General features: G+C 41.9%; 1 protein-coding gene across 1 annotated transcript in view; it reads left to right on the top strand.

The window, feature by feature from the left end:
- The window catches only part of MDGA1 (MAM domain containing glycosylphosphatidylinositol anchor 1), a 321444-nt gene that overhangs the window by 143277 nt on the left and 154174 nt on the right, over positions 1-23993 (top strand). The window contains exons 6-8 of the mRNA XM_081315387.1: positions 390-659; positions 1426-1755; positions 9682-9975. Coding sequence (XP_081171513.1) covers positions 390-659; positions 1426-1755; positions 9682-9975 — 894 coding nt within the window. The remainder of the gene's footprint in view (positions 1-389; positions 660-1425; positions 1756-9681; positions 9976-23993) is intronic.

Genomic DNA, 23993 nt, shown 5'->3' with positions numbered 1-23993 from the left:
TAACAATATTTGAAAAACCAGGAGTTGGCATTGGCAAAAAGTGGATTTCAGAGAGAGAGAGAGAGAGAGAGAGATTCTCCCAGTATAATTTGGCAAGCTGATCAGCAAAGGACAAACTTACCTTTTTGAGCATAGCACTGTTGTATGCCTCCAGTTTTCATCTGTATGTTTTTGAAACTGACTGGGCTCCTAGTTCCAGACATTTAAGAGTTATCATCTGACCGGATTACAAGCACAGTATGCATTTTTTTTAAAAAAAAAATCTAAGTTTTATCAGGCTTTCTTGTATATATTGCAAAATATGCTAATTCATATTTCCTAGAAATGAATCTTTGTCTTTTTTTAAAAAAATATCTCTTTTTGTTTTTCTCTCTCTCTCTTTCTTACAGCTCCACCAGCTCTAAAACTATCTGTGAATGAGACTTTAGTGGTAAATCCAGGGGATAATGTTACCATATACTGTTCGTTAACAGGCGGGGATCCTTTGCCTCAGGTAGTCTGGTCTCACTCACCTGGTCCTATGCCTCTGAACAGCCTGGTTCAAGGGGGCAATCTTACCATCTGGGGCATTCAAACCGAAGATTCAGGTTATTACAACTGTACAGCCATCAACAATGTTGGGAATCCAGCCAAGAAGACAGTGAACCTATTGGTGCGATGTACGTCTTTCTATTAATCTGATTGGGGATGGAGCCTGAATTTCCAGCTCACTTTGTTCCTTTTAAAGATTGGAATAAATTTAAGACTGGTACTTCAGGACAGAAAGAGTATTAACCAAGCTTGATTTTATATTGCATTGCTTCCTTTTCTCGTAATTTTCAGATTTGTTTTCAACACATAAGGGTGTACACACACACACACACACACACACACACACTGCTTCACACTAAGGTACATTGAAAGGAGAAGGGTTTTGATAGGAGATGGATGCAAACAAATAAGTTTTCTCATGTTCTTTAAAACTTTCCTCTCTCCTTGTTTTTCTCCTGATTTCTTTAGCCACTTCTGTCAAAGCGACTTCTCTTGCCACATTCCATTTATTGAGGGTCAAATTAATACATTATATTAGCATACAGGTATAAGGTAGCCTATTCAAAAATCATGTTTGTATCCCTCTCCTACCAAGAATGAAATTATAGCAAGCAGGGGTTCAGATAGTCAGTTCCCCCTGCATCATGGACTCAGTGAAAATAACTTTCCAGAATTATTTCTGCCTATGAAAAGGAGATGATATTAAACAGAATGTTAAATTCTGTTGATAAGAATGTGAATTATATTGGTATACTTTTTGTGCTACATAATTACTCAGATTTCTATGCCCTGTCAACCAGGACATGACATGACACAACATGACATGACATACTTTGACCACTTGAAGATCAGGCCTTGATATATTCACCAGTTTGGCCTTTGTATTTCCTCCAGCCATGAAGAATGTGACATTCCAGATCACTCCTGATGTCATCAAAGAGAGTGAAACCATCCAGCTAGGGCAGGACCTGAAGCTCTCATGCCATGTGGATGCTGTCCCACAAGAAAAAGTTTTCTACTTCTGGTACAAGAATGGGAAGCTGGCCAAATTCTCAGATCGAGTAGTTGTCATCAAGAATGACCCGGAACTCCCCCCCGTGACAAGCAGCCTAGAGATAATCGATCTCCGTTTCACTGATTATGGTACATACCTGTGTGTGGCATCTTTCCAAGGAGCACCCATCCCTGACCTGAGTGTCGAGGTGAACATTTCTTCAGAAACAGGTAAACTTTCATCTAATTTTTAACTTATCCAGAAGCCCGATTAAGGATAGAACACAGTTAAAAAAGGAATGTTGTACGCTTAATCAAAATCTATCCCAGGAGCTTCATAAAGAGCCTAAGATCTGTTTACCAGATAGGTAGATTAGCTTTAATCACAGGATAAATCTTTTTCAAATTATTTGGAGGGTTTAAGATGGAAGGCTGCACTGCCATGCAACTTCTTTCTCTCTGTTCCAGATTTCGTGTTTTCAGATAAATAACTACAGAAGAAGTCAGTCTGAGTAAATTTCTTTATATGTAATACAGTATGTCATAAGGTAAAGGTAAAGGTTCCCCCGCACATGCGTGCTAGTCGTTTCCAACTCTAGGGGCCGGTGCTCATCTCCATTTCAAAGCCAAAGAGCCAGCGCTTATCCGAGGACGTCTCCGTGGTCATGTGGCCGGCATGACTAGACGCCAAAGGCGCACAGAATGCTGTTACCTTCCCACCGTAGTGGTCCCTATTTTTCTACTTGCATTTTTACGTGCTTTCGAACTGCTAGGTTGGCAGAAGCTGGGACGAGTAACAGACGCTCACTCTGTTACGCGGCACTCGGGATTCGACCCGCCAAACTGCCGACCTATGTCATACTAGATAATATTAAATTATGTTGTTGTTTTTCCAATGTTTTCTTTCTTAAAGCATAACAAACCTTTCAAAACAAAAAGGCCTAAGAGTTACAGCATATTAAAGTGAAGGACCAGACTCATCTTTGAACACATTAGAAACTTCTCTGCATGTAAATCAGGAGCAAATTGAGGAGAAGAGATAGGCAGGGTGTAACCATCTAGCCATGCAAAGTGGCTCTGAGAAAGAGTAATTTTGTGATATTCTTTGAGGATGACATTACTAATGCTTTGGGAAGTTCTGGCTAAGAGCCAAATTTGATATGGCACTAACTACATCACTGAAATAGATCAGGGGTTTAAAATAAATGTAATAGAGATGGGGAATGATATTCTTCAGGGATAAATCCAAGGGAAAATTATTGAAACTTTCCATCCCTAGGCCCTAGCCCCCTCCTTCATGCACACATGCACTGTGATGTTCTTTTTTGGGGGGGGGGGAGATTTTGTTTCTGCTAGGGAATTTTGTTTGTTTTATTTATTTTAGCTCAAAACCATCCGCAGCATATTGTTGAGAAATTTCCATCGGGATCACAGTTAAACTGATCGAGGAGGAACGTGCGGATCTAGCGTGCATCACGGAAACTTGGCTGGGCTCGGAGGGAGGGGTGCCTCTCACCGAGATATGCCCGCCGGGTTTCCGGGTGCTGCACCAGCCGCGGGCTCAGGGCAGGGGTGGTGGGGTGGCAGTGGTTATTCGGGAGACTTTGTGTCCCCGGGAGGCCACCATTGTCCAGATGGCCGGGAGTGAATCCCTCCTCTTGAGATGTGGTCCTCGGGTTCAGTTGGGCTTGTTGCTCACATACCTGGCGCCCAGCTGTGTGGCAACAGCCCTGCCTGAGCTGCTCGACACCCTCTCAGGGTTGGCGGTGGAGTTCCCCAGGCTTATAGTCCTGGGTGACTTCAACCTGCCATCACTGGGGGGGTCGTCGGAGTTAGCTCGGGAGTTCATGGCTTCCATGACAGCCATGGGCCTGACCCAGGTTATTGAGGGCCCTACTCACGAGGGGGATCATACTCTCGACCTGGTGTTCCTGTCTGGACAGTGGTTGGATGATCTGGGAGGGGGTTCTCCATCCATCACCCCTCTGTCATGGTCAGATCATCACCTCCTGAGGCTGGTTTTCCGTCATGCCATCCCCCGCCGCTGGGCGGCGGAACCGACCAGGTGGTTCCGCCCCAGGCGCCTAATGGACCCGGACCGGTTCCAGAGGGCGCTTGGGCCTATACCTATCACCCTTACCCACAGCCCAGTCGATGCTCTGGTGGAGGCCTGGGAAACGGCTGCCACCAGGGCACTCGACTGCGTTGTACCCACGCGACCTCTGACTCGGCGCAGATCCCGTTGGGCCCCATGGTTCTCTGTGGAGCTCCGGGAGATGAAGCGTCGGAGACGAGGTCTAGAGAGCGGTTGGAGATCCAGCCGATCCGAATCCGACCGATTGCAGTTAAGAACCTTTATAAGGTCTTATCTTGCGGCGATAAGGACGGCAAAGTCTAACTACTTTGCCTCCCTTATCGCGTCCGCAGATAATCGCCCGGCCGCCCTGTTTAGGGTGACTCGCTCCCTCCTTAATCAGGAGGTGAGAGAGGATCCCTTGCAGGGACGAGCCGAGGAGTTTAGTCATCATCTGGCGGACAAAATCGCTCTGATCCGGACCGGCTTGGACTCTGACTGGGCAGAGTCTGACGTGGAGGAATCAGGCGGTCTTGAGCACGTTATCTGGACTGAGTTCGACCCTGTTTCCCCTGATGATGTGGACAGGATCATGGGGAGACTGAGCACCACCACCTGTTTGTTGGATCCGTGCCCCTCCTGGCTAGCTTATGCGGCTCGGGAGGGAACACGAGGCTGGTTCCATGCAGTAATAACTGCTTCTTTGAAGGAGGGTGTCTTCCCTGCCGCCTTGAAGGAGGCGGTGGTGAGGCCCCTTCTCAAGAAGCCTGCTTTGGACCCGGCTGTTTTAAACAACTATCGTCCAGTCTCCAACCTTCGCTTTCTGGCGAAGGTTGTTGAGAGTGTGGTGGCGCATCAGCTCCCTCTGTTCCTGGAGGAAACTGATTATCTGGACCCGTACCAATCGGGCTTCAGGCCCGGATACAGCACGGAGACGGCATTGGTCGCGCTGGTGAATGATCTCTGGAGGGCTAGGGACAGGGGTTGCTCCTCTGTCCTGGTCCTATTAGATCTCTCAGCGGCTTTCGATACCATCGACCATGGTATCCTGCTGCGGCGTCTCAGGGGGTTGGGAGTGGGAGGCACCGTTTTACGGTGGTTCTCCTCCTACCTCCAGGGCCGCTCGCAGTCGGTGTTGACAGGAGGGCAGAGATCCACCCCGAGGTCTCTCATTTGTGGAGTTCCTCAGGGGTCGGTCCTCTCACCTCTCCTGTTCAACATCTATATGAAGCCGCTGGGCGAGATCATTCGTGGTTTCGGGGTGGGGTATCACCAGTACGCTGATGATACCCAACTTTTTCTTTCCACCCCGAACCAACCCAGCGATGCCCTCTCCGTGATGTCCCGGTGCCTGGAGGCGGTTCAGGTCTGGATGGGGAGAAACAGGCTTCGTCTCAATCCCGCCAAGACTGAGTGGCTGTGCATATCGGCATCTCGGGTTAACCAAGTTATTCCACCTCTAACGATGGGGGGTGAGGCGTTACCCCCCGTTGATAGGGCTCGCAACCTGGGCGTCCTCCTGGATTCACGGCTCAATTTTGAAGATCACATAGGAGCCGTGACCAGGGGGGCTTTTGCACAGGTTCGCCTGGTGCGCCAGTTGCGTCCCTATCTGGACCGAGACGCCCTACGCACAGTTACTCATGCGCTTGTGACCTCCCGTTTGGACTACTGTAACGCTCTCTACATGGGGCTGCCCTCGAAGACCACTCGGAGGCTTCAACTGGTGCAGAATGCGGCCGCGCGAGTTGTAATGGGGGTTTCCCGATACTCCCATGTAACACCTCTACTCCGCGAGCTGCATTGGCTTCCGGTTGCCCTCCGGGTGAAATTCAAGGTGCTGGTTATTACCTATAAAGCCCTACATGGCCTGGGTCCGGGCTATTTGAGGGAACACCTGCTGCCGGCATCAAACGCCCTTCGCCCAGTGCGCTCCCACAGGGAGGGTCTGCTCAGGGTGCCGCCGGTGAGAGATTGCCGGCGGGTGACACCCAGGGATAGGGCCTTCTCTGTGGGAGCGCCTGCCCTCTGGAACCAGCTGCCGGTGGAGCTGAGGACTGCCCCCGACCTCCGATCATTCCGCCGGGGCCTGAAGACCTGGCTCTTTGAGCTCTCAGGCCCAGGCTGAGGAGAAATTTTTAATCCGGGTTTTAATGTATACAGGGTAATTTAATATTTTTTAATTGGTTTTTTAACTTTTGTATGGTGGATTTTTAATTCCCTGTAAACCGCCCTGAGTCCTCAGGGAATAGGGCGGTATATAAATGCAACTAAATAAACTTCCCCACCGTATGTACTGTTGTTCCATTGAAAATAGCCTTCATACTTATTGACTAAAACAAACAGTGGTTTAGTTTCTAATGAATCACTTAGCATCAGATGTACTTCATCTCTCAGGGAGGTTTGGAGGTAAGGCAGTTAGAGAACAGAGCTTTCTGAAGTGTGTTTGCAACAAAGGTCACAGGTGCCTATCAGAGAAACAATGGGAAGCCTAGCAGTCCACTTAAATAAAAAGTTTCCAAAAGAAAATCCTAAGCAAGGCTCCTACCACAAAGAAATTCAGAAGTAATCTGAATGGAGTATGGAACTGTAAATACACATACACACATGCACACACACACACACAAAACAAACAAGAACATAGAAAGTAAGAACTAGAGGCACAAGAAAAAAAAGTGGAAAAAGAAAAGCAAAGCATGCAACTGTGTCTTCCACACTTCTTTCTATCAAGTAATTATCATCTTAAAGTTTTCTCCATCTCTGTGAACTTATGCAGAATTGACTTGGGAGGCCGGTGTGTGGTGTAGTTGGTTCACATGGTGTGGTAGGATGGAGGATTTGTTGTCACTGTGTATTGGGGGGAGGGAGCACGGGGAGAGGCTCAGCTAATCTCAATGTACACATGTTGTACTTTGACAATAAAGGTTTATTTATTTATTTAGCTTCAATTTTAATCACCAGATCCTAAGATCAGCAATTCATTCTTAATTTTTTTTCTCAGTAAAGAGTCCGTATAAGGTTTCCACCCTTGTAAAACTTTTCATGGGTTTTGAAAAAAGGGTTAACTACGTTTCTACTGAAGTGTGTGGATTTCCCCCCCCGAGTTTGACCACAGATAGAAATGGTGGTACTGTATATTTATTCCCTGGTTTTCTGAATATCCTTTCTCCCGTAAGATTTAGCAAGCAGGTCATCCAGCATGAGCGTCCCAGAAAGCCGCTTTTAATTAAAAACTTTTCAAATGCAATTTACACATTTTTCCCATAAAGAAAATTGTCTCCTGCCAGGTGAGCATATGCTGGCAGCACTGAGCCATGTGGGTGCAGCGCAATCTTCACACCATATAAGAGAGGATTTGATGAGATTCCATAGCCCACAGAAGGCCTGCAAATTGAAAATTCACCTTCTTATTGCCTAGCGATATAACTGATGGAGATACGGGATGCTAGACCCACATAAATATGCCTTTAAGCTAGCTATGCGCTACATTTTTGCGTGATTAAAATCATCACGCTCTCTCTTGGCCCTCTTACGTTTATGGGCTACACGCAGGCATTACTTGGTCATGCAGGTAAAAATAAATTTGGAACTTTTACACTGCATTTTTAAATCCCTTCAACTTGTAAAAGTATACATAACAATATTTGAAGAGAGAAAGAGGACTTCGCAAAGAATCAAGTACAATCATTATTCGTTTCCGTGATATTTTAGTACAGATACTCCCTGCAATAATTTTTCCCAACAGGTGTCCTACCAGTTTTTCAGGGCATACAACTCCCGGAATTTCTAGTGGAAAAAAAAAGTTAGAGTTCAAATATATTTGGAGATCAACAAATAGGAGTAGGCAGCCCTGAAGAATCTGTATCCCCTAATTATAATCTTAAAAAGAGGGCAAAGAAGATGGTGAAGCTTATGAAGAGCAAGTTCTGAAAGTTGAAGGAATTGAGGAAAGTAAAATTTAGAAGCAATGATGGTGGAACAAATTCATTCTTTGTATGCTAGTCATTTGGATTTGAACCAATGGGAACAAGTTACAGACTGCTTCATAAGGTGACAAAAAATTATCACATTTTCAATTATAGAAATGTGGGGGTTGGTAGGTACCTTGAAGATCGTCTAGTTCAGCTATCATGTCTTCACAATCTTTTGTCTTCTCCAGACTAAAACCTCCATCTAGAGGAGTTCCTTACCCACTGGAGTCCACTGGAGTTGGACTATTATTATACATTATAATGTATATTATAATGTATATTATTATTATTATTATTATTATTATTATTATTATTATTATTATTATTATACATTATAATAATTTATAATAATGTATTCTATAATGTTATACTACAGTATAATTGTTATATAATGTTACAATAACAAACAAAATGAAGAATAGAAGAGACATGGCATGGCATGGCAAGGCAAAGTATTATACTGCCAATATATTAAAAAAAACTAGCAGGCAAAGCAGATAATGAGACCTGTCAGTGGCTAAGAGCAAGTTAAAGAAAAAGACAAAGGGGCTAATTCTGGCTGCACAAGACAAAGCCTCAGGAACAAATGCATACAAAGCCAGAATTGAAAAGACAGAAACAGCCAGCAAATGCCAACTCTGCAAAGAAACTTAACAAACGGTGGACCACCTAGTTAGGTGCCACAAGAAGATCTTATAGATTGACTACAAACAACAGAATGACAAAGGGGCATTGGAATATCTTCAAGAAATACCATGCACCAACACCAAGCAAAAACTGGTGAGACTACAAAATAGACAAAGTATTAGAAAATGAAGAAGCTAAAGTGCTTTGGGATTTTAGAATGCAAACAGACATGCCTCGGCCACATAACATCCCAGATATAAAATTGTTGATAAGGAAACCAAAGTTGGAATAGTGCAAGTTGAAGTGCCTGGAGACAGCAGAAGAGAAAATCACAATATACAAAGACCTGCAGATAGAAGTAAAATGCCTGTGGCAAAGAAAACAAATATAATATCAATAATAATAGGTGCCTTGGATGCAATCCCAAAACACATCATCAGCACTGACAAAATCACCATTGGTCTATTACAGTGATCAGCTTACATCCTGTGACAATACCTTTAACACCATAAAACATCTGCCTATCCCAGGTTCTTGGGAAGGACTCAACAGGTAGATAAAAATGCCAAATCCAGTCTAAACATCTGGCAGACTAATTGATCAAACATCATAAAATAAGTTTTTTTATTTCATGTCTCTTATCATTCTAGATTTTCATTGGAACTCTTCCAATTTTTTTATATCTTCCTAAAATGTAGTGTCCAAAACAGAATATAGTATTCTAGGTATGTTCTAAATCAGGGTGGCGGGCCAGATGCATCACATGCAGGCCATGCCCACCCCTGTTCCGCAATGGCAAAAAAATGTCACGATATGTCACAATACGTCACAAGACGTGATTGGGTTTGACACCAGTATTATAAATGGACTATGATTTCTTTTGATCTTGACACTATTATTTCTACTAATGTAGCCATTGACATATCCTCATTGGATACAATTGTTCAACCAGCTCTGTATCAATCTAAAACTACCATAGTCCAGCCCATATTTTGCCATGCTTCACAGTAGAATCTCATGAAAAATATTGTTGAAGTTTTCCTGAACTCAAGGTACATGTTGCTGGACTTTCATAGTTAACTGAATTACTCACTCTGTCAAAAATATCACATTGGCTTGTCGTGATTTGTTCTTGATAAACTCATGTTTATCTGTTTATCTGTTCCAGAGCGTTGACAAATAACAATGTTAAGCTGACTGGTATGTAGTTACATGGGTTCTTTCTCCTCCTCTTTTAAAGATAGGAATAACAGGATGAGGAAGGCTTTTTTCTTATGCAAGGCAGAAGCCAAATTCTGTGGTGGTATACAGAATAAATAATGATGGTGATTGACTGAATCAGCATTATTTAAAATAACAAGGTCGAAGAATTAAATATGCCTTCAGCTTCAGCAATCCTTTACATACACATACCACTCCAATGAGCTAATTCTTAAACATTGGTGTTGAATAATGGTTCTTTTCTTGTCATCTTTTTCCCAATAGTGCCTCCAACGATCATGGTGCCCAAGGGTCAATCCATCATTACTGTCCGCGAAGATTCGAGAGCCGAGTTACAGTGTGAAGTCCGAGGGAAACCCAAACCTCCTGTCATCTGGTCCAGAGTTGATAAAGAGGCTCCTATGCCTTCGGGGACCATGACAGTGGAGTCAAATGATGGGAAGCTGCATTTTGAGAAGGTGACTCAAAAAATGAGTGGGATTTACAAATGCCAGACAGCCAGATACAATGGCTTCAACATTAGACCCCGAGAAGCCCTAGTGCAACTCAACGTACAGTGTGAGTATAAATGAGGAAGTTATTTTCTTCAATGCAGCACATCTATCTTTACTGTTTTTGCAGATTAGATAGTTCTGTCCCCCCCGCCCCCCCTTAATAACAAAATTAGTGTGCAGAAAAGGGTATGTTTGAGTTACTAGATCTTGTACTTGCACAGGGTCAGAAAAGTTTAAATCTCAGATTTAGTGTTTAAAAATGTTATAATGTAATATATAATTTTATGTAATGTATAGATATATTATAATATATAATTTTAACATAAGTCAGTAGAATACTCAGAAACTTTCCTAAGAACATTTCCCAGTTATATCCCAATGTTTGTGCTATGATAGAGACCTGGATGTGTTCATTGGTATCTGACCAAACATAATTGATGAACTGTCTGCCTATGATGAGTGGGGAGAGGGATGGCTACTTAATCTCTGCTTTGTGAGCATGTCATTCTGTAAAGATATCCTGTGTGTCCTTGAATGGCCCAAGTTATTTTGATGTCGAGCAATGTGACGCCAACTGTTTTGCTTTCTTCACATCCGAAAAACACATATCTGCCCCCGAATCCATAACAGCCACAGAGAATAGAAGAAATATTTTAACGTTATTTTATGATATCAAAACTTACATATATATAAGGTAAAGTAAAAGTTCCCCCACACATGCGTGCTAGACGTTTCCGACTCTAGGGGCCGGTGCTCATCTCTGTTTCAAAGCAGAAGAGCCAGTGCTTGTCCAAGGACGTCTCCGTGGTCATGTGGCCGGCATGACTAGACGCCAAAGGCGCACGGAACGCTGTTACCTTCCCACCGTAGTGGTCCCTATTTTTCTACTTGCATTTTTACATGCTTTCGAACTGCTAGGTTGGCAGAAGCTGGGACGAGTAACAGGTGCTCACTCTGTTACGCGGCACTCGGGATTCGACCTGCCAAACTGCCGACCTTCCAATCGACAAGCTCAACGTCCTAACCCACTGAGCCACTGCGTCCCTTCTACATATATATATATACAATTTTATTAATAGTATGACATAATTAAAATTAAATAAAGAAAATTGGAAATGTATATCAAAAACAAGGCAGTTTGTTCAAAACTTTTCTTCTTTGTTCATTTGTGTTTTTTTTAAAAAACCCACAATTGAAATATTGACAAATAAAACATCATAAATCCTGTGCTGAAAAGTGGGTGTAGATTTATCATTACACTGTATTAAAAGCAATAATAATGTTAGCTATATCCCACACATGAGAGATCTATGGTTATTGATATTGTGATCAATTCAAAATACTCAAAAAGGAAGATCTACATGTTCAACAATGATTAGATTAAAGAACAGGGAGCAAACAGAAAGCAAATCTGCTAGTGGAGTTCAAAGGAGAAATAACAAGAGAGGAGAATGACCAGAGAAGCTATATATTCTGAGAGATTGTATGTCAGTTATGAGAAAGGAATAGTTGTCTCCTGAATAGCTGCTGACTGCAAAGTTTACTGAGAAGCACAAATTGCCTGTTGTAGGTATCTCCCAGGGGTTTGGGGAGTCAGGTTGCATACACATTTAATAAATAATCAAAGGACTGCTTTCTGCTGATTAAGTAGATGATGTATGTAGGAGGAATATAAGAGACAGCCACATTTCAGAGAGTAAGGTCATTGAACAAGAACAGTGAAATTTGGCCCTGGGAAATCTTATGGAATTTCTTTATAAATGAACATTCTTGACTAAATTGAGAAGCTGAGTACAGAAAAAAAATTAAAATAAAAGTTTTCTACTCATGGTGCAGTGAAAGTTGCTAAGTGAAACTGGGGGTATGCTTATGATCCTATTCCAGCTTTCTTTGCTTTACTGCATTGCTAAGCTCAAACATGTGAGGATTGGTCATAACGTTACTTTCTCATCACTATCATAATTTTAAACAATCATTAACAAGGTAATTGCTAAACAAGGACTACCTGTATCTTAAGGGGAAACAAAGTGGGGAAAAAACAGGAGTCTGCAGTTATGTTCTGCAGTGCTTGTGTCCTTGTGATTTTCCTGTCTGAGAATAATCCGACATGTATTGCAGGAAGAGAAAGCAACTTTCCATTGGAAGAGAATCAAAAAGAGACAAGCCACTAAATAAAATGACTACCAGGAGCAAAACATTTTGAGAATATTATGTATCACTGAATGTCGTCACTCTTACAATATAATCAGGATCAAAATCTTCAGTGGAAGAAAGAGCAGAACAGAATTAATGGATCTAGGAAAGATACATTGGGATAGAAATGCCAGTTACCTCAATAACCAACTGAACCCTAGCTGAGAACTGCAAAACAGGTTATGCCTTAAACCAGAGGAAATGGGGAAAGCTCTAGTAGATATAAGAGGGAGCTATATTCTGATGTTGACAGGGGGCAATTGGTTGTTTTACGTAGTTCTATTGTAGCATGCAATAAAAAAATCTATTGAGTGTTGGGTAGCCATTCCTAAGTTTCAGCCAGGGAGTCTGACTAGATCCCTATAGAGCAGAGAAGTTAAACTCTGCACTCTGAAAGAACCCAAAGGGAAGAGTTAAGATAATTGTCATTACCAAAAAGTGCCAATAAGGCCCATTGCCTTGTGAACTTGTGTTTGTTTACCAGGAGTCAGACACAGAGTTTTGACAGAACAACTTTGAGAAATTACTTAAGATGAATTTATCTTTCTGCTAATACACATGGGGACAAATAATATGTAAATAACAACTGCATCAGCAGGAACGTCAAAAATTTAAGATGGAAGCTTTACAGAGGCAGTATCTCATCCCTTACACTAGTCCCTAGAAGAGGCTTGAAAAGGGAGAATCTATCATTGGCTATACAATCAATGACAACAGAAGACATGTTTGTTTTCTGAGGCCTTGATCTGCTTTCTTAGAATCATAGTCCACTGGTATGGGAAGACTGCAATTCATAAGAATGGTTTTAAATGTGTGTGGTCAAAACATGGCAAGTTCTTAGGAGAGCTTTAAGCTTTGGGGTGCTCACCAATAGGAAATTAAGTAGAATGTATTAGATGTTATTTGAGACAGAGAAATGCTAATAGGTACACTGAGAGCTTATGCACCGAAGACAAATTCCTTGTGTGTCCAGTCACACTTGGCCAATAAAGAATTCTATTCTATTTTATTCTCTAATAGAGAGAGTACCATAAAAAATAGAGAGTCCTGATATAGTAAAAAAGATGTCTAGTACTGTACAGCCATTTTCAGTTGGGGATCCAGAGAATCCTGAGATTTCATGAGGCCACTAGGGGTTTCGCAAGAGATCATGACCAAAACAGCAAACAAACATTTTCTTAACTTTCTGTACCACACAATGTTAGTAGTCACTGGAAATTTTTTATGTGCTATGATTCAGCTGCAAGCATGCCTCTTTACTGTTGTTGTAAAACATAAGTAGGTTAAAAGCAAATTGTTTTGTGAGATTTTCATATTTTTGCCATTTTTATGCAAGTATTTCCTGAGACCTGAAAATTATTTCAAGGATTGTCCAGAGTAAAAAATAAATAAATGTAAATGGTTGGTAAATACTGTACAAAGGGTGTATTTTCCAGCATGCAGTTGTAAAGAACTAGATAAATGGACAGGATTGATACTTAAGAAGAAGTATATATTCTGAATTGGTTTAAATCTCCAAGGCCAAATGATTTACATGCAGAACACTGAAATAAGTTGGTAATGGTCTGACTGAACCTTAATGAAAATTCTGGAGAGCTGATGAAGTGCTAGTTTTGGGGGGAAATATAAATATTATCCCAGCTTGCAAATATGATGCTGGGGGAAATGGGGATGTTGGTCCAGGGAATTATAAATCATTCAGTCTGACAGCAATAACCAGGAAGATTCTATAAGAGATCATAAAAGGATTGTTTTATAAGGACCTTGGAGACAATGCAGCAGCTACTAGTGGTCAGCATGGATTCTTAAAAATGAATCTTGACAACTTTTTTGTTGGTTACATTCTTTAGTACATTGCGGGGACATAATATTAATAACATAGTTTGATTTCAACTTAGTATTTGAGAAAGTACCCCATGGCATTTTAATAAGCTAGTAATGTGTGAATCCCCTTCATGGATTACTGCCTTGTCGTGGCGAAGGGGCTTGCGTAATTCAATGAAGCTATGAGCTATGCCGTGCAGGGCCACCCAAGACGGACAGGTCATAGCTGAGAGTTCTGACAAAACGTGATCCACTGGAGAAGGAAATGGCAACCCACTCCAGTATCTTTGCCATGAAAACCCTATGGACAGTACCAAAAGGCAAAACGATATGACGCTGGAAGATGAGCCCCTCAGGTCGGAAGGCATCCAATATGCTACTGGGGAAGAGCAGAGGGCTAGTACTAGTAGCGCAAGAAAGAATGAAGCGACTGGGCCAAAGCCAAAAGGACGCTCAGCTGTGGATATGTCTGGTGGTGAAAGGAAAGTCCGATGCTGTAAAGATTTTTTCTCCATAGGAACCTGGAATGTAAGATCCATGAATCAAGGAAAGCTGGACGTGGTCAAACAAGAGATGACAAGACTGAACATCGACATCTTAGGTATCAGCGAACTAAAATGGACAGGAATGGGTGAATTTAATTCAGATGACCATCAGGTATACTACTGCGGGCAAGAATCCCTCAGAAGAAATGGAGTAGCCTTCATAGTCAATAAAAGAGTAGGAAAATCAATACTGGGATACAATCCTCAAAATGACAGAATGATCTCAGTTCGAATCCAAGGCAAACCATTCAATATCACAGTAGTCCAAGTCTATGCCCCAACCACCAGTGCTGAAGAGGATGAAATTGACCGGTTCTATGAAGCCCTACAGCACCTTATAGAAGTAACACCAAAAAATGATGTCCTTATCATCATGGGGGATTGGAATGCTAAAGTAGGAAGCCAAAAGATAACTGGAATAACAGGCAAGTTTGGCCTTGGAGTACAAAATGAAGCAGGGCACAGGCTGATAGAATTTTGTCAAGAGAATACGATGGTCATAGCAAACACTCTTTTCCAACAACCCAAGAGACGGCTCTACACATGGACATCACCAGACGGTCAACACAGAAATCAGATTGACTATATGCTCTGCAGCCAAAGATGGAGAAGCTCTATACAGTCGGTAAAAACAAGACCAGGAGCTGACTGTGGCTCAGACCATGAGCTTCTCATTGCAAAGTTTAGGCTTAAACTGAAGAAAGTAGGGAAAAGCACTAGGCCACTCAGGTATGAATTAAATCATATCCCTGTTGAATATACAGTAGAGGTGACAAATAGATTTAAGGAATTAGATCTGATAGACAGAGTGCCTGAAGAACTATGGACAGAGGTTCGCGACATTGTACAACAGGTAGCAACCAAAACCATCCCTAAGAAAAAGAAGTGCAAGAAAGCAAAATGGCTGTCTGAGGAAGCTTTGCAAATAGCTGAGGAAAGGAGGGAAGCGAAAGGCAAGGGAGAAAAACATAGATATGCCCAATTGAATGCAGAATTCCAGAGAATAGCTAGAAGAGATAAGAATGCCTTCTTAAATGAACAGTGCAAAGAAATAGAAGAAAACAATAGAATAGGGAGGACCAGAGATCTTTTCAAGAAAATTGGAGAGATGAAGGGAACGTTTCATGCAAAAATGGGCATGATAAAGGACCAAAATGGCAGGGACCTAACAGAGGCAGAAGAGATTAAGAAGAGGTGGCAAAATTACACAGAAGAACTATACAAGAATGAGCTTAACGTCCCAGATAATCACAATGAGGTGGTCACTGACCTCGAGCCAGACATCCTAGAATGTGAAGTGAAGTGGGCCTTAGAAAAGCTGAGCAACAACAAAGCTAGTGGAGGTGACAGTATTCCAGCTGAGCTATTCAAAATCTTAAAAGACAGTGCAGTAAAAGTGCTACACTCAATTTGCCAGCAAATTTGGAAAACTCAACAGTGGCCACAGGATTGGAAAAGATCAGTTTACATTCCAATTCCAAAGAAAGGCAGCGCCAAAGAATGTTCAAACTATCGCACCATTGCACTCATTTCTCATGCTAGTAAAGTCATGCTTAAAATCCTACAAGCTAGACTTCAGCAGTATGTGGATCGAGAACTACCAGAAGTACAGGCAGGATTTCGAAGAGGCAGAGGAACTAGAGATCAAATTGCCAACATACGCTGGATCATGGAGAAAGCTAGGGAGTTCCAGAAAAACATCTACTTCTGCTTCATTGACTATGCTAAAGCCTTTGATTGTGTGGATCATAACAAACTGTGGCAAGTTCTTAAAGAGATGGGAGTACCAGACCATCTTATTTGTCTCTTGAGAAACCTATATGCGGGTCAAGAAGCAACAGTGAGAACTGGACACGGAACCACTGATTGGTTCAAAATTGGGAAAGGAGTCCGGCAAGGCTGTATACTGTCGCCCTGCCTATTTAACTTATATGCAGAGCACATCATGAGAAAGGCAGGGCTAGATGAATCAAAAGTTGGAATTAAGATTGCCGGAAGAAATATCAACAACCTAAGATACGCAGATGATACCACTCTAATGGCAGAAAGTGAAGAAGAACTAAAGAGCCTCTTGTTGCGGGTGAAGAAGGAGAGTGCAAAACTTGGGTTGAAACTTAACATTAAGAAAACCAAGATCATGGCATCTGGCCCTCTCAATTCCTGGCAAATAGATGGGGAAGAAATGGAGGTAGTGACAGATTTTGTTTTCCTGGGCTCCAAGATCACTGCAGATGGGGACTGTAGCCAAGAAATTAAAAGACGCTTGCTCCTGGGGAGGAAAGCCATGGCAAATCTAGACAGCACACTAAAAAGCAGAGACATCACCCTGTCAACAAAAGTGCGTATAGTCAAGGCTATGGTCTTCCCAGTTGCAATGTATGGCAGTGAAAGTTGGACCATAAGAAAGGCTGAGCGCCAAAGAATTGAGGCCTTTGAACTATGGTGCTGGAGAAGACTCCTGCGAGTCCCTTGGACCGCAAGGCGATCAAACCGGTCAGTCCTAGAGGAGATCAATCCTGACTGCTCTTTAGAAGGCCAGATCCTGAAGCTAAAACTCAAATACTTTGGCCACCTAATGAGAAGGAAGGACTCACTGGAGAAGAGCCTAATGCTGGGAAAGATCGAGGGCAATAGAAGAAGGGGACGACAGAGAATGAGGTGGCTGGATGGAGTCACTGAAGCAGTAGGCGTGAGCTTAAATGGACTCCAGAAGATGGTAGAAGACAGGAAGGCCTGGAGGAATGTTGTCCATAGGGTCGCGATTGGTCGGACACGACTTCGCAGCTAACAACAAATGTGTGAATATTACAAGCAGTGGTGGGATTCAGCCGGTTCAATCCGAGAACCAGCTGAATGCACACTGCTTCTGGAAGTCCCTTCTGGGCCTTGGAGACCTGGAGGAGGCCTCCCAGGTCTAGAACAGCCCACTGGAAATGCTTGGATACCACTTCCGGAACTCCGTTCTAGTCCTCAGAGGCCTAGGCCTGTATCCACGCAGAGAACCGGTTGTTCAGGTATTTGAATCCCACTGCTGATTACAAGCAAATGGAAGTACCTTGAAAATGATCTCAGGGAAGACTCAATGGCAATTCCTCGTTACTTGGAATAGAAAATAGAAATGCAATTCACAAACATCTTGAGAGTTTGGTAAATGAAAAACTCAGGATGAAATTTAATAGAGCAGGCATGTCAAACGTATCACGTTTTCCCCATTGCCGGCAATGGGGAGGGCGCGGTTTCATTGTAATGCATCCGACCCAAGGGCCGGCAGTTTGACATGCCTGTAGTAGAGGAAAAAGTCATTTAATAAGCATAAATCAGATGCACAGGTGTAGGATGAGGGATATGTAACTTGCTGACAAAACTTGTGAAATAGAACTTGTAATTGTAGTTGATTACAAGCTGGATATGAATCAGTACAATGTGTTGTGACTGCACAGAAGACAAATGCAATTTGAGGCTGTCAACCATTTCTAGATCACCAAAAATTAATATTTCACTTTACTGGGCATTGAGACAGATCCCTTCTTGAATATTGTGCCCATGTCTGAATACCACATCCAAAGAACTCAGACAAACTGGAACTGATTCAGAAAAAAAAGCAGCGAGGGTGATCAGAGATTAAAAATCACATCCTACCAAAAGAATGTGAAAGAGCTAGGTAAAGTAGCTTTCAGAAAGGAGGATGGTCCAAACGTGTGATAACACTCTTCAGATAAGCACTTTTCAAATGCAGTATAATAAAGTCAAGAGCTGTTCTCCATCAGTCCATAGTGTAAGATGGAAAATAGTGATGGAAAATAGATTGAAACTAAATGTTAGGGGAGAAAATTCAGCAAGAGCCGTTTAAGAATAGAACCAGATGGCCTCCCTTTTATAGTTCAAGTGGCAGCTAGGGGTAAGCTTTAGTTCTGATTCCTGTACTGAACAGGAGGCTAGATTTAGTGGTCTAAATAGCTCCTTTGCAACTCTATAAATATCCCATAGCATTAACAGTTCTGTGGAGTTAAACCCAAACTGTGTCAGTAATAGGACATACCCAGATTATGTGAGTTAATGTTCCATCCAATTTATGAACTGCATCTAAAGATGATAGTTATTACAATCATCCCTTTATTCTTAAACCTTTTATTATAATATGGCCGATCCTTATTAAACATTTCTTGGAGATTTCTCATATACATAAAACAATTTTTCTGTTTTCTAAATACTAAAAATGATAAATCTTTCTCTGATGTACAAAAGCGTAATATTTGAGCTTAGTATTCCAAGTGGTATTATTCATTTAAATTGTCTGGAATAACCAAGAATCATTCCAATCACTTATGACCCTGGGCAATGTAGATTCAAGACAAAATGAAAATCATTATTAATACATCATTATTAATACAAAGGTCTCCCCTATCAGTCACTACCAAAGTCCCAATGGAATAGGAAGGGCTTAACAGTCATGCAAAATGCCAGGAGGAATGGGGCTTATATATACTTCCATACCCTTGAGATCTCAAGAGATCCCTCCAACAATTGGAACTCATGCAAAATGTCAAAGGATCGGTAGCATATACCGATAAATGCTTAAGTTAAATGAATTCTTCAACACACCTAGTGATAAACTGAATTCAGTTTTAATTTCTGCACCAAAAAAATATGAAACAGCTTCATGACTAATTTAAGTGGACTTAAATTAATTATAAAATTATCAGCTAATTCCCCCCCCACAAGAAAATCCCACACAATTTATTGGAGTTTTGTAAATTGTTAAATGTGGTTACCCCATAATATGATTTAATAATATGGTTTATTTCTATAGTAACATATTTATATGTAATAGAAGTGACCTAAGAGCTCATCAAATCCAAATTCCTGAACGTTGCAGAATTCATTTATGATAAATAACTTATCCAACCTCCGTTCAAAAATCTCCACTGAAGGGGAAGAAACCACTCCTTGCAATAGTGTAATCCATTGATCAACAAGCTCTTACTGTCAAGAAGTTCTTTCTGATGATTAAAGTGTATCTACATCCTTGAGTTTCATCCCATTAGTTTCTAGTCTTACCCTCTGAAGCAAGTGAGAATAAGTCCAAATCCTCTGCAATATGACAGCCCTGCAGATATTTAAAGACAGATATTATGTCCCTTCTCAAGTTTCTCTTCTACAAGCCAAATGTCTTTTAACCATTCCTTTAGGACCTGATTTCCTAGTAGATCTTTTCCAGACTTGCTCCAGTTTACAAAAAAAGAAAAGAAAAGAAAGAATGGGATGTACAGAACTGAATTCAGTACTCCAAGTGAGAGCTAACCAAGGCAGAGTTGAATGAAATAATTATTTCCCACAGTCTAAACTCTATGTTTCGCTTAATACTCCTCAAGATATCATTGCGTTCTTTGCAACTGTATTATACTGTTTGGACATATTGAGTATGTGATCCACTAGTACACCCAAGTCTTTTGCACATAAGCTGCTTTTGAGCCAGCTGTACAAGTTTTTTACCTAGAACCATCTTGCCCCAAAGTGATTGGCTCGCCCTACTCACTTTGGTAGAAGAGGCCCTCTGTGGACCCCTTTGGCCAAGGAATTCTGACTAGCAGGGTCTAGGACAGTGATGGTGAACCTTTTAGAGACCAAACCGCAACCCAAAACCCACTTATTTATCACAAAGTGCCAGGGGCCGTATCAGCATTTTGGTGCCCTCAGGGTGTGTGGGGTGTGTGACCCACTGGGTGGGCTTGGCTGCGGTAGTCATGGCAGACTGGGTGGGCATGGCCTCCTTGATGTTGCTCATGGGGGGATGCCTGTGAGGGCTGGGCAGGATTGGGGGAGATCCAGAGGGTCTCTGGTGGGTAGGGCGGAGGGCAGGAGGCTTGTCCTGCAGGGTGAGGCAGGGGGTAGGGGGGTGCCATTGCTGTGGGGCAAGGCAAGGTGAGGCAGAGCCAGCTGCTGCCTGACACCATCCGCCCCCACACACAGAGGCCAGCGAGCGCATGGGGGTGTGATCTACCACCTCTACTTGAGCTTGCTAGCCAGCTGCTTTTCCTTCTTTGTGCTGGGTGGGGCTGCCGCTCTGGGCGCCGGGGCTGGCCTAATGGACCTGCGCAAGCTGCTGGCGGTGGCAGGTGTGCCCACAGAGAGGGCTCTGAGTGCCGCCTCTGGCACACGTGCCATAGGTTCGCCACCACTGGTCTAGGAGATGAGCCTTCCCTGCTGTGGTCCCCACTTTCTGGAACATCTTGCTACCAGAGGTAAGATCCACCTCCACCCTTCTGGCCTTCATGAAGGGCCTTAAAACAGGGCTCTGCTTGTTGACCTGGGGCCTCAATGGAGCACACTATGCTGGAGGTGGCTGTTTGAGTGAGATTCAAAAGCCCACCCCCTCTGTTGTCCATGCTCTTGCTTTTCAACCTTTATTTAATTGTTAATTTTAATGCTTTTACATTTATACTTTTACACCATTGTAAACCACCCAGAGTCACTTTGGATAGTGAAGCTCATTCAAGTTTCCTGGATCCTGCTTTTACTCTTCTTTGAAAACAGGAATAACATGTGCCCACCTTCAATCTTCTGGGACCTCACCTGCCCTCCTTCAATCTTCTGGGACCTCACCTGTTAAAAAACTACAGGCAGTAATTCTGCAAGTACTTTGCTTGTTCAATACCTTAGAGCAGCGTTTCCCAACCTTAGGAACTTGAACCTGGCTGGGGAATTCTGGGAGTTGAAGTCCATGCATCTTCAAGTTCCTAAGGTTGGGAAACGCTGCCTTAGAGCACGGGTGTCAAATTCGCTGTGTCATGTGACGTGTGGCGACGTATCATGACTTTTTTTTGCATTGCTGGAGCTGGGGTGGGCGTGGCCTCTGTATGGTGCAACTGGCCTGAGGGCCAGCAGTTTGACACCCCTGCCTTAGAGGTAATTCATCTAGCCCTGGAGACTTTACACTTATCTAGATTAGCATCAATCCCTTAACAAAAGTGATTCCTAAATCTTCCCAGGATGCCAGTGGAGCTAATAATAGCTTTTAAGTTGAGCACAGAGAGGAATAGAATTTGGCTTGTTCCAACCAATGACCCAAACCAAAAGGAAATGGAAGATTAAATCCACCTATCTGAATGTGGTTAATCTTAAACAAAGCTAAGCAGAGGAGACTTGGTGGTTACTCAAATGGATAAACACCCAAGAAATCCTAGAGATGGGGGATCGATTAACTTTTTTTTTTTTAGAAAAAAAGCATCTTAGGTGAGAATAAACCACTTCCATATTTTTGCTATGAAAAATCCATTGATGTGTTCATGGAGTCACCAAACGTGACTTGATATTATGTTTACCACCACCATCCCAAAAGGGATACTAAAAATTCAAAGATAGAAATTACTGTTTATGCAGTCAATAAGCATTGTCTGGCAATGAGGTCTGCCACAAATTTGCTTGTCCTTCCCCAAAAATAAATATGCTGCAGAAGAAGAAGCAATTTCAGAAGAGGAGGAAGCTAACCAAATCAGGGGTTCATTCTAACAAGTTAACTCCTCATGAGGAGAAGAGAGTTTGCTTTTAAATGTTTTTCTAAATCTGAGTTCAGAATGTAATATCTGTTTGAGGTATAGCTTAGAGGTTTGTTGTTGTGGTTGTTGTTGTTGTTCCTAGATTTACTCTTGTCTGACATATGATTATCAATATTTGGTTACTTTGTTGATTTAAGTAGCCTATGCGCTTGGAGTTGTTCTGTCACATTATCTCTTTTTCCACATTCCACATTCTTTTTTAAGAGGACATATTAAATATTAAATTCCAAGATCCTCAGGGTTTTACATTTATTTAATTATCCAAAGGAATCAGTATCAATCAAATTTGATGGAGTAAAATAAAAATAGAAAACAATGCAATGCAGTACAAGGCCATGCCGTGCAAAGCAATGCAATACAACAAAATAAAATAAAAATGGAGTAAATGGATTTTTTTTTGCCTGCTCATTGATGCCATCTTAGTTCTCTTTTTTTTCAGTAAAAAACTTCTATTTTACTGATCTAAAATTGGACTGAGATGGGCAGCTCTATGGTCTCTATACAGTCTGGGACCAGGATATTTGAAGAACTGCCTTTCTCTCATTGCCTCTTCCTGCCACATCAGGAGGCGCATGCTCTGACTCTCCTCTATTAAATTGTCATCTAGTGGGATCAAAGAGCATACCTTTTCTGTTGCTTTGCCTATCTTCTGCAATACTGTTCCCCCCAAGATTTGATTGGCCCAACCCTTGCAGCTTTTCAGAAAGCTTTTAAGAACTAGCTGTTCTGCCAAGTATAGAGGTTACGAGGTTAGGTAAGCCTGTGAGATATTCTTATTTATTATGGATGGTTTTTCTCTGGTTATTATGTTTTATATTTTTATAATTTTCATTTTACGTTAATATATCGACATTTTAGCTATGTTCCCCAACCAGGGACACTTATGAGAGACTGGTGGCCATATATATTGAATTAAACTCTTTTTGCCAAGATACCAAATCATCAGAAAAAAAAAATTCAGGATTATATGTCCAGAATAACATAGGTACTTTGGCTTCTGAAATGTGAGATTGGCAGGTATTGGATTAAGAGAAAATATGTTAATTTTACTATCAGACACCTTCTCTGCACTGCTATACTCAAAGGGGAAAGCATTACTCATTCAAGTGCATTTTTTTTCTTCATCCTCCTCATTTGCCACTGCAGAGAAAAGGAAGCATATTCTAAAAACTTGAGAGCTAAGCAAATGCCCTCAAATTGTGTTGTCTAAATTTCCCCCACTAGCAATATCACAGAGCAAATAACATCACATTCAGTTTAAAGAGATGAGGCAAGGCTCAGATTATAGCTAGATGCTAAGAAGCAAACTGCACGCATACAGTATGTGCATTACTCTCCTGAATCAACAGAAGTCAGGCACTAAATGAAATGCCAGACCAAAACTGGATGCAGTATTCCAGGTGTGGTCTTACTAAGTATTTATAAAGCAATACTAATACTTCAGTTGATTTTGATTCTGTGCCTCTGTTTATACCACTAAGAACTGTATTAGCCTTTTTGGTTGCTGCTGCTGCACACTGCTGGTTCACTTTTAAGTGATCATCCACTAGTACTCCAAGGTCCCTCTCACAGTTACTGTTTCTGAACTACGTTTTGCTTAATCTGTACTTGTACCTTTGGATTTTCCTGCCTAGGTGTGAAACCTTGTTTTTATCCACATTAAATTTCATGTTGTTGGTTTTACAAGCAAGGTTTTACACCTAGGCAGGAAAAACCAAAGATACAAGGACAGATTAAGCAAAACGTAGTTCAGAAACAGTAACTGTGAGAGGGAGCTTAGTTTGTGGCAACTCACACTCTCCCTGTTTCTAGCCTGATGCCTTAATCACCACACCAAACTGGCTCTCAAAGGGTTTACATAAAGTGTTTATTTTATAAACAAGAACAACTTCCATCAGTGACCAGAAAAATGAGGCATAAGCATTTTAAACCTTATTATGTGAGCGCCTGTTACTCGTCCCAGC

This window comes from Vipera berus (assembly GCF_964194415.1).
Source record: "Vipera berus genome assembly, chromosome: 1".
Taxonomy (NCBI): domain Eukaryota; kingdom Metazoa; phylum Chordata; class Lepidosauria; order Squamata; family Viperidae; genus Vipera; species Vipera berus.
This window is presented reverse-complemented; position numbering and strand designations above follow the sequence as displayed.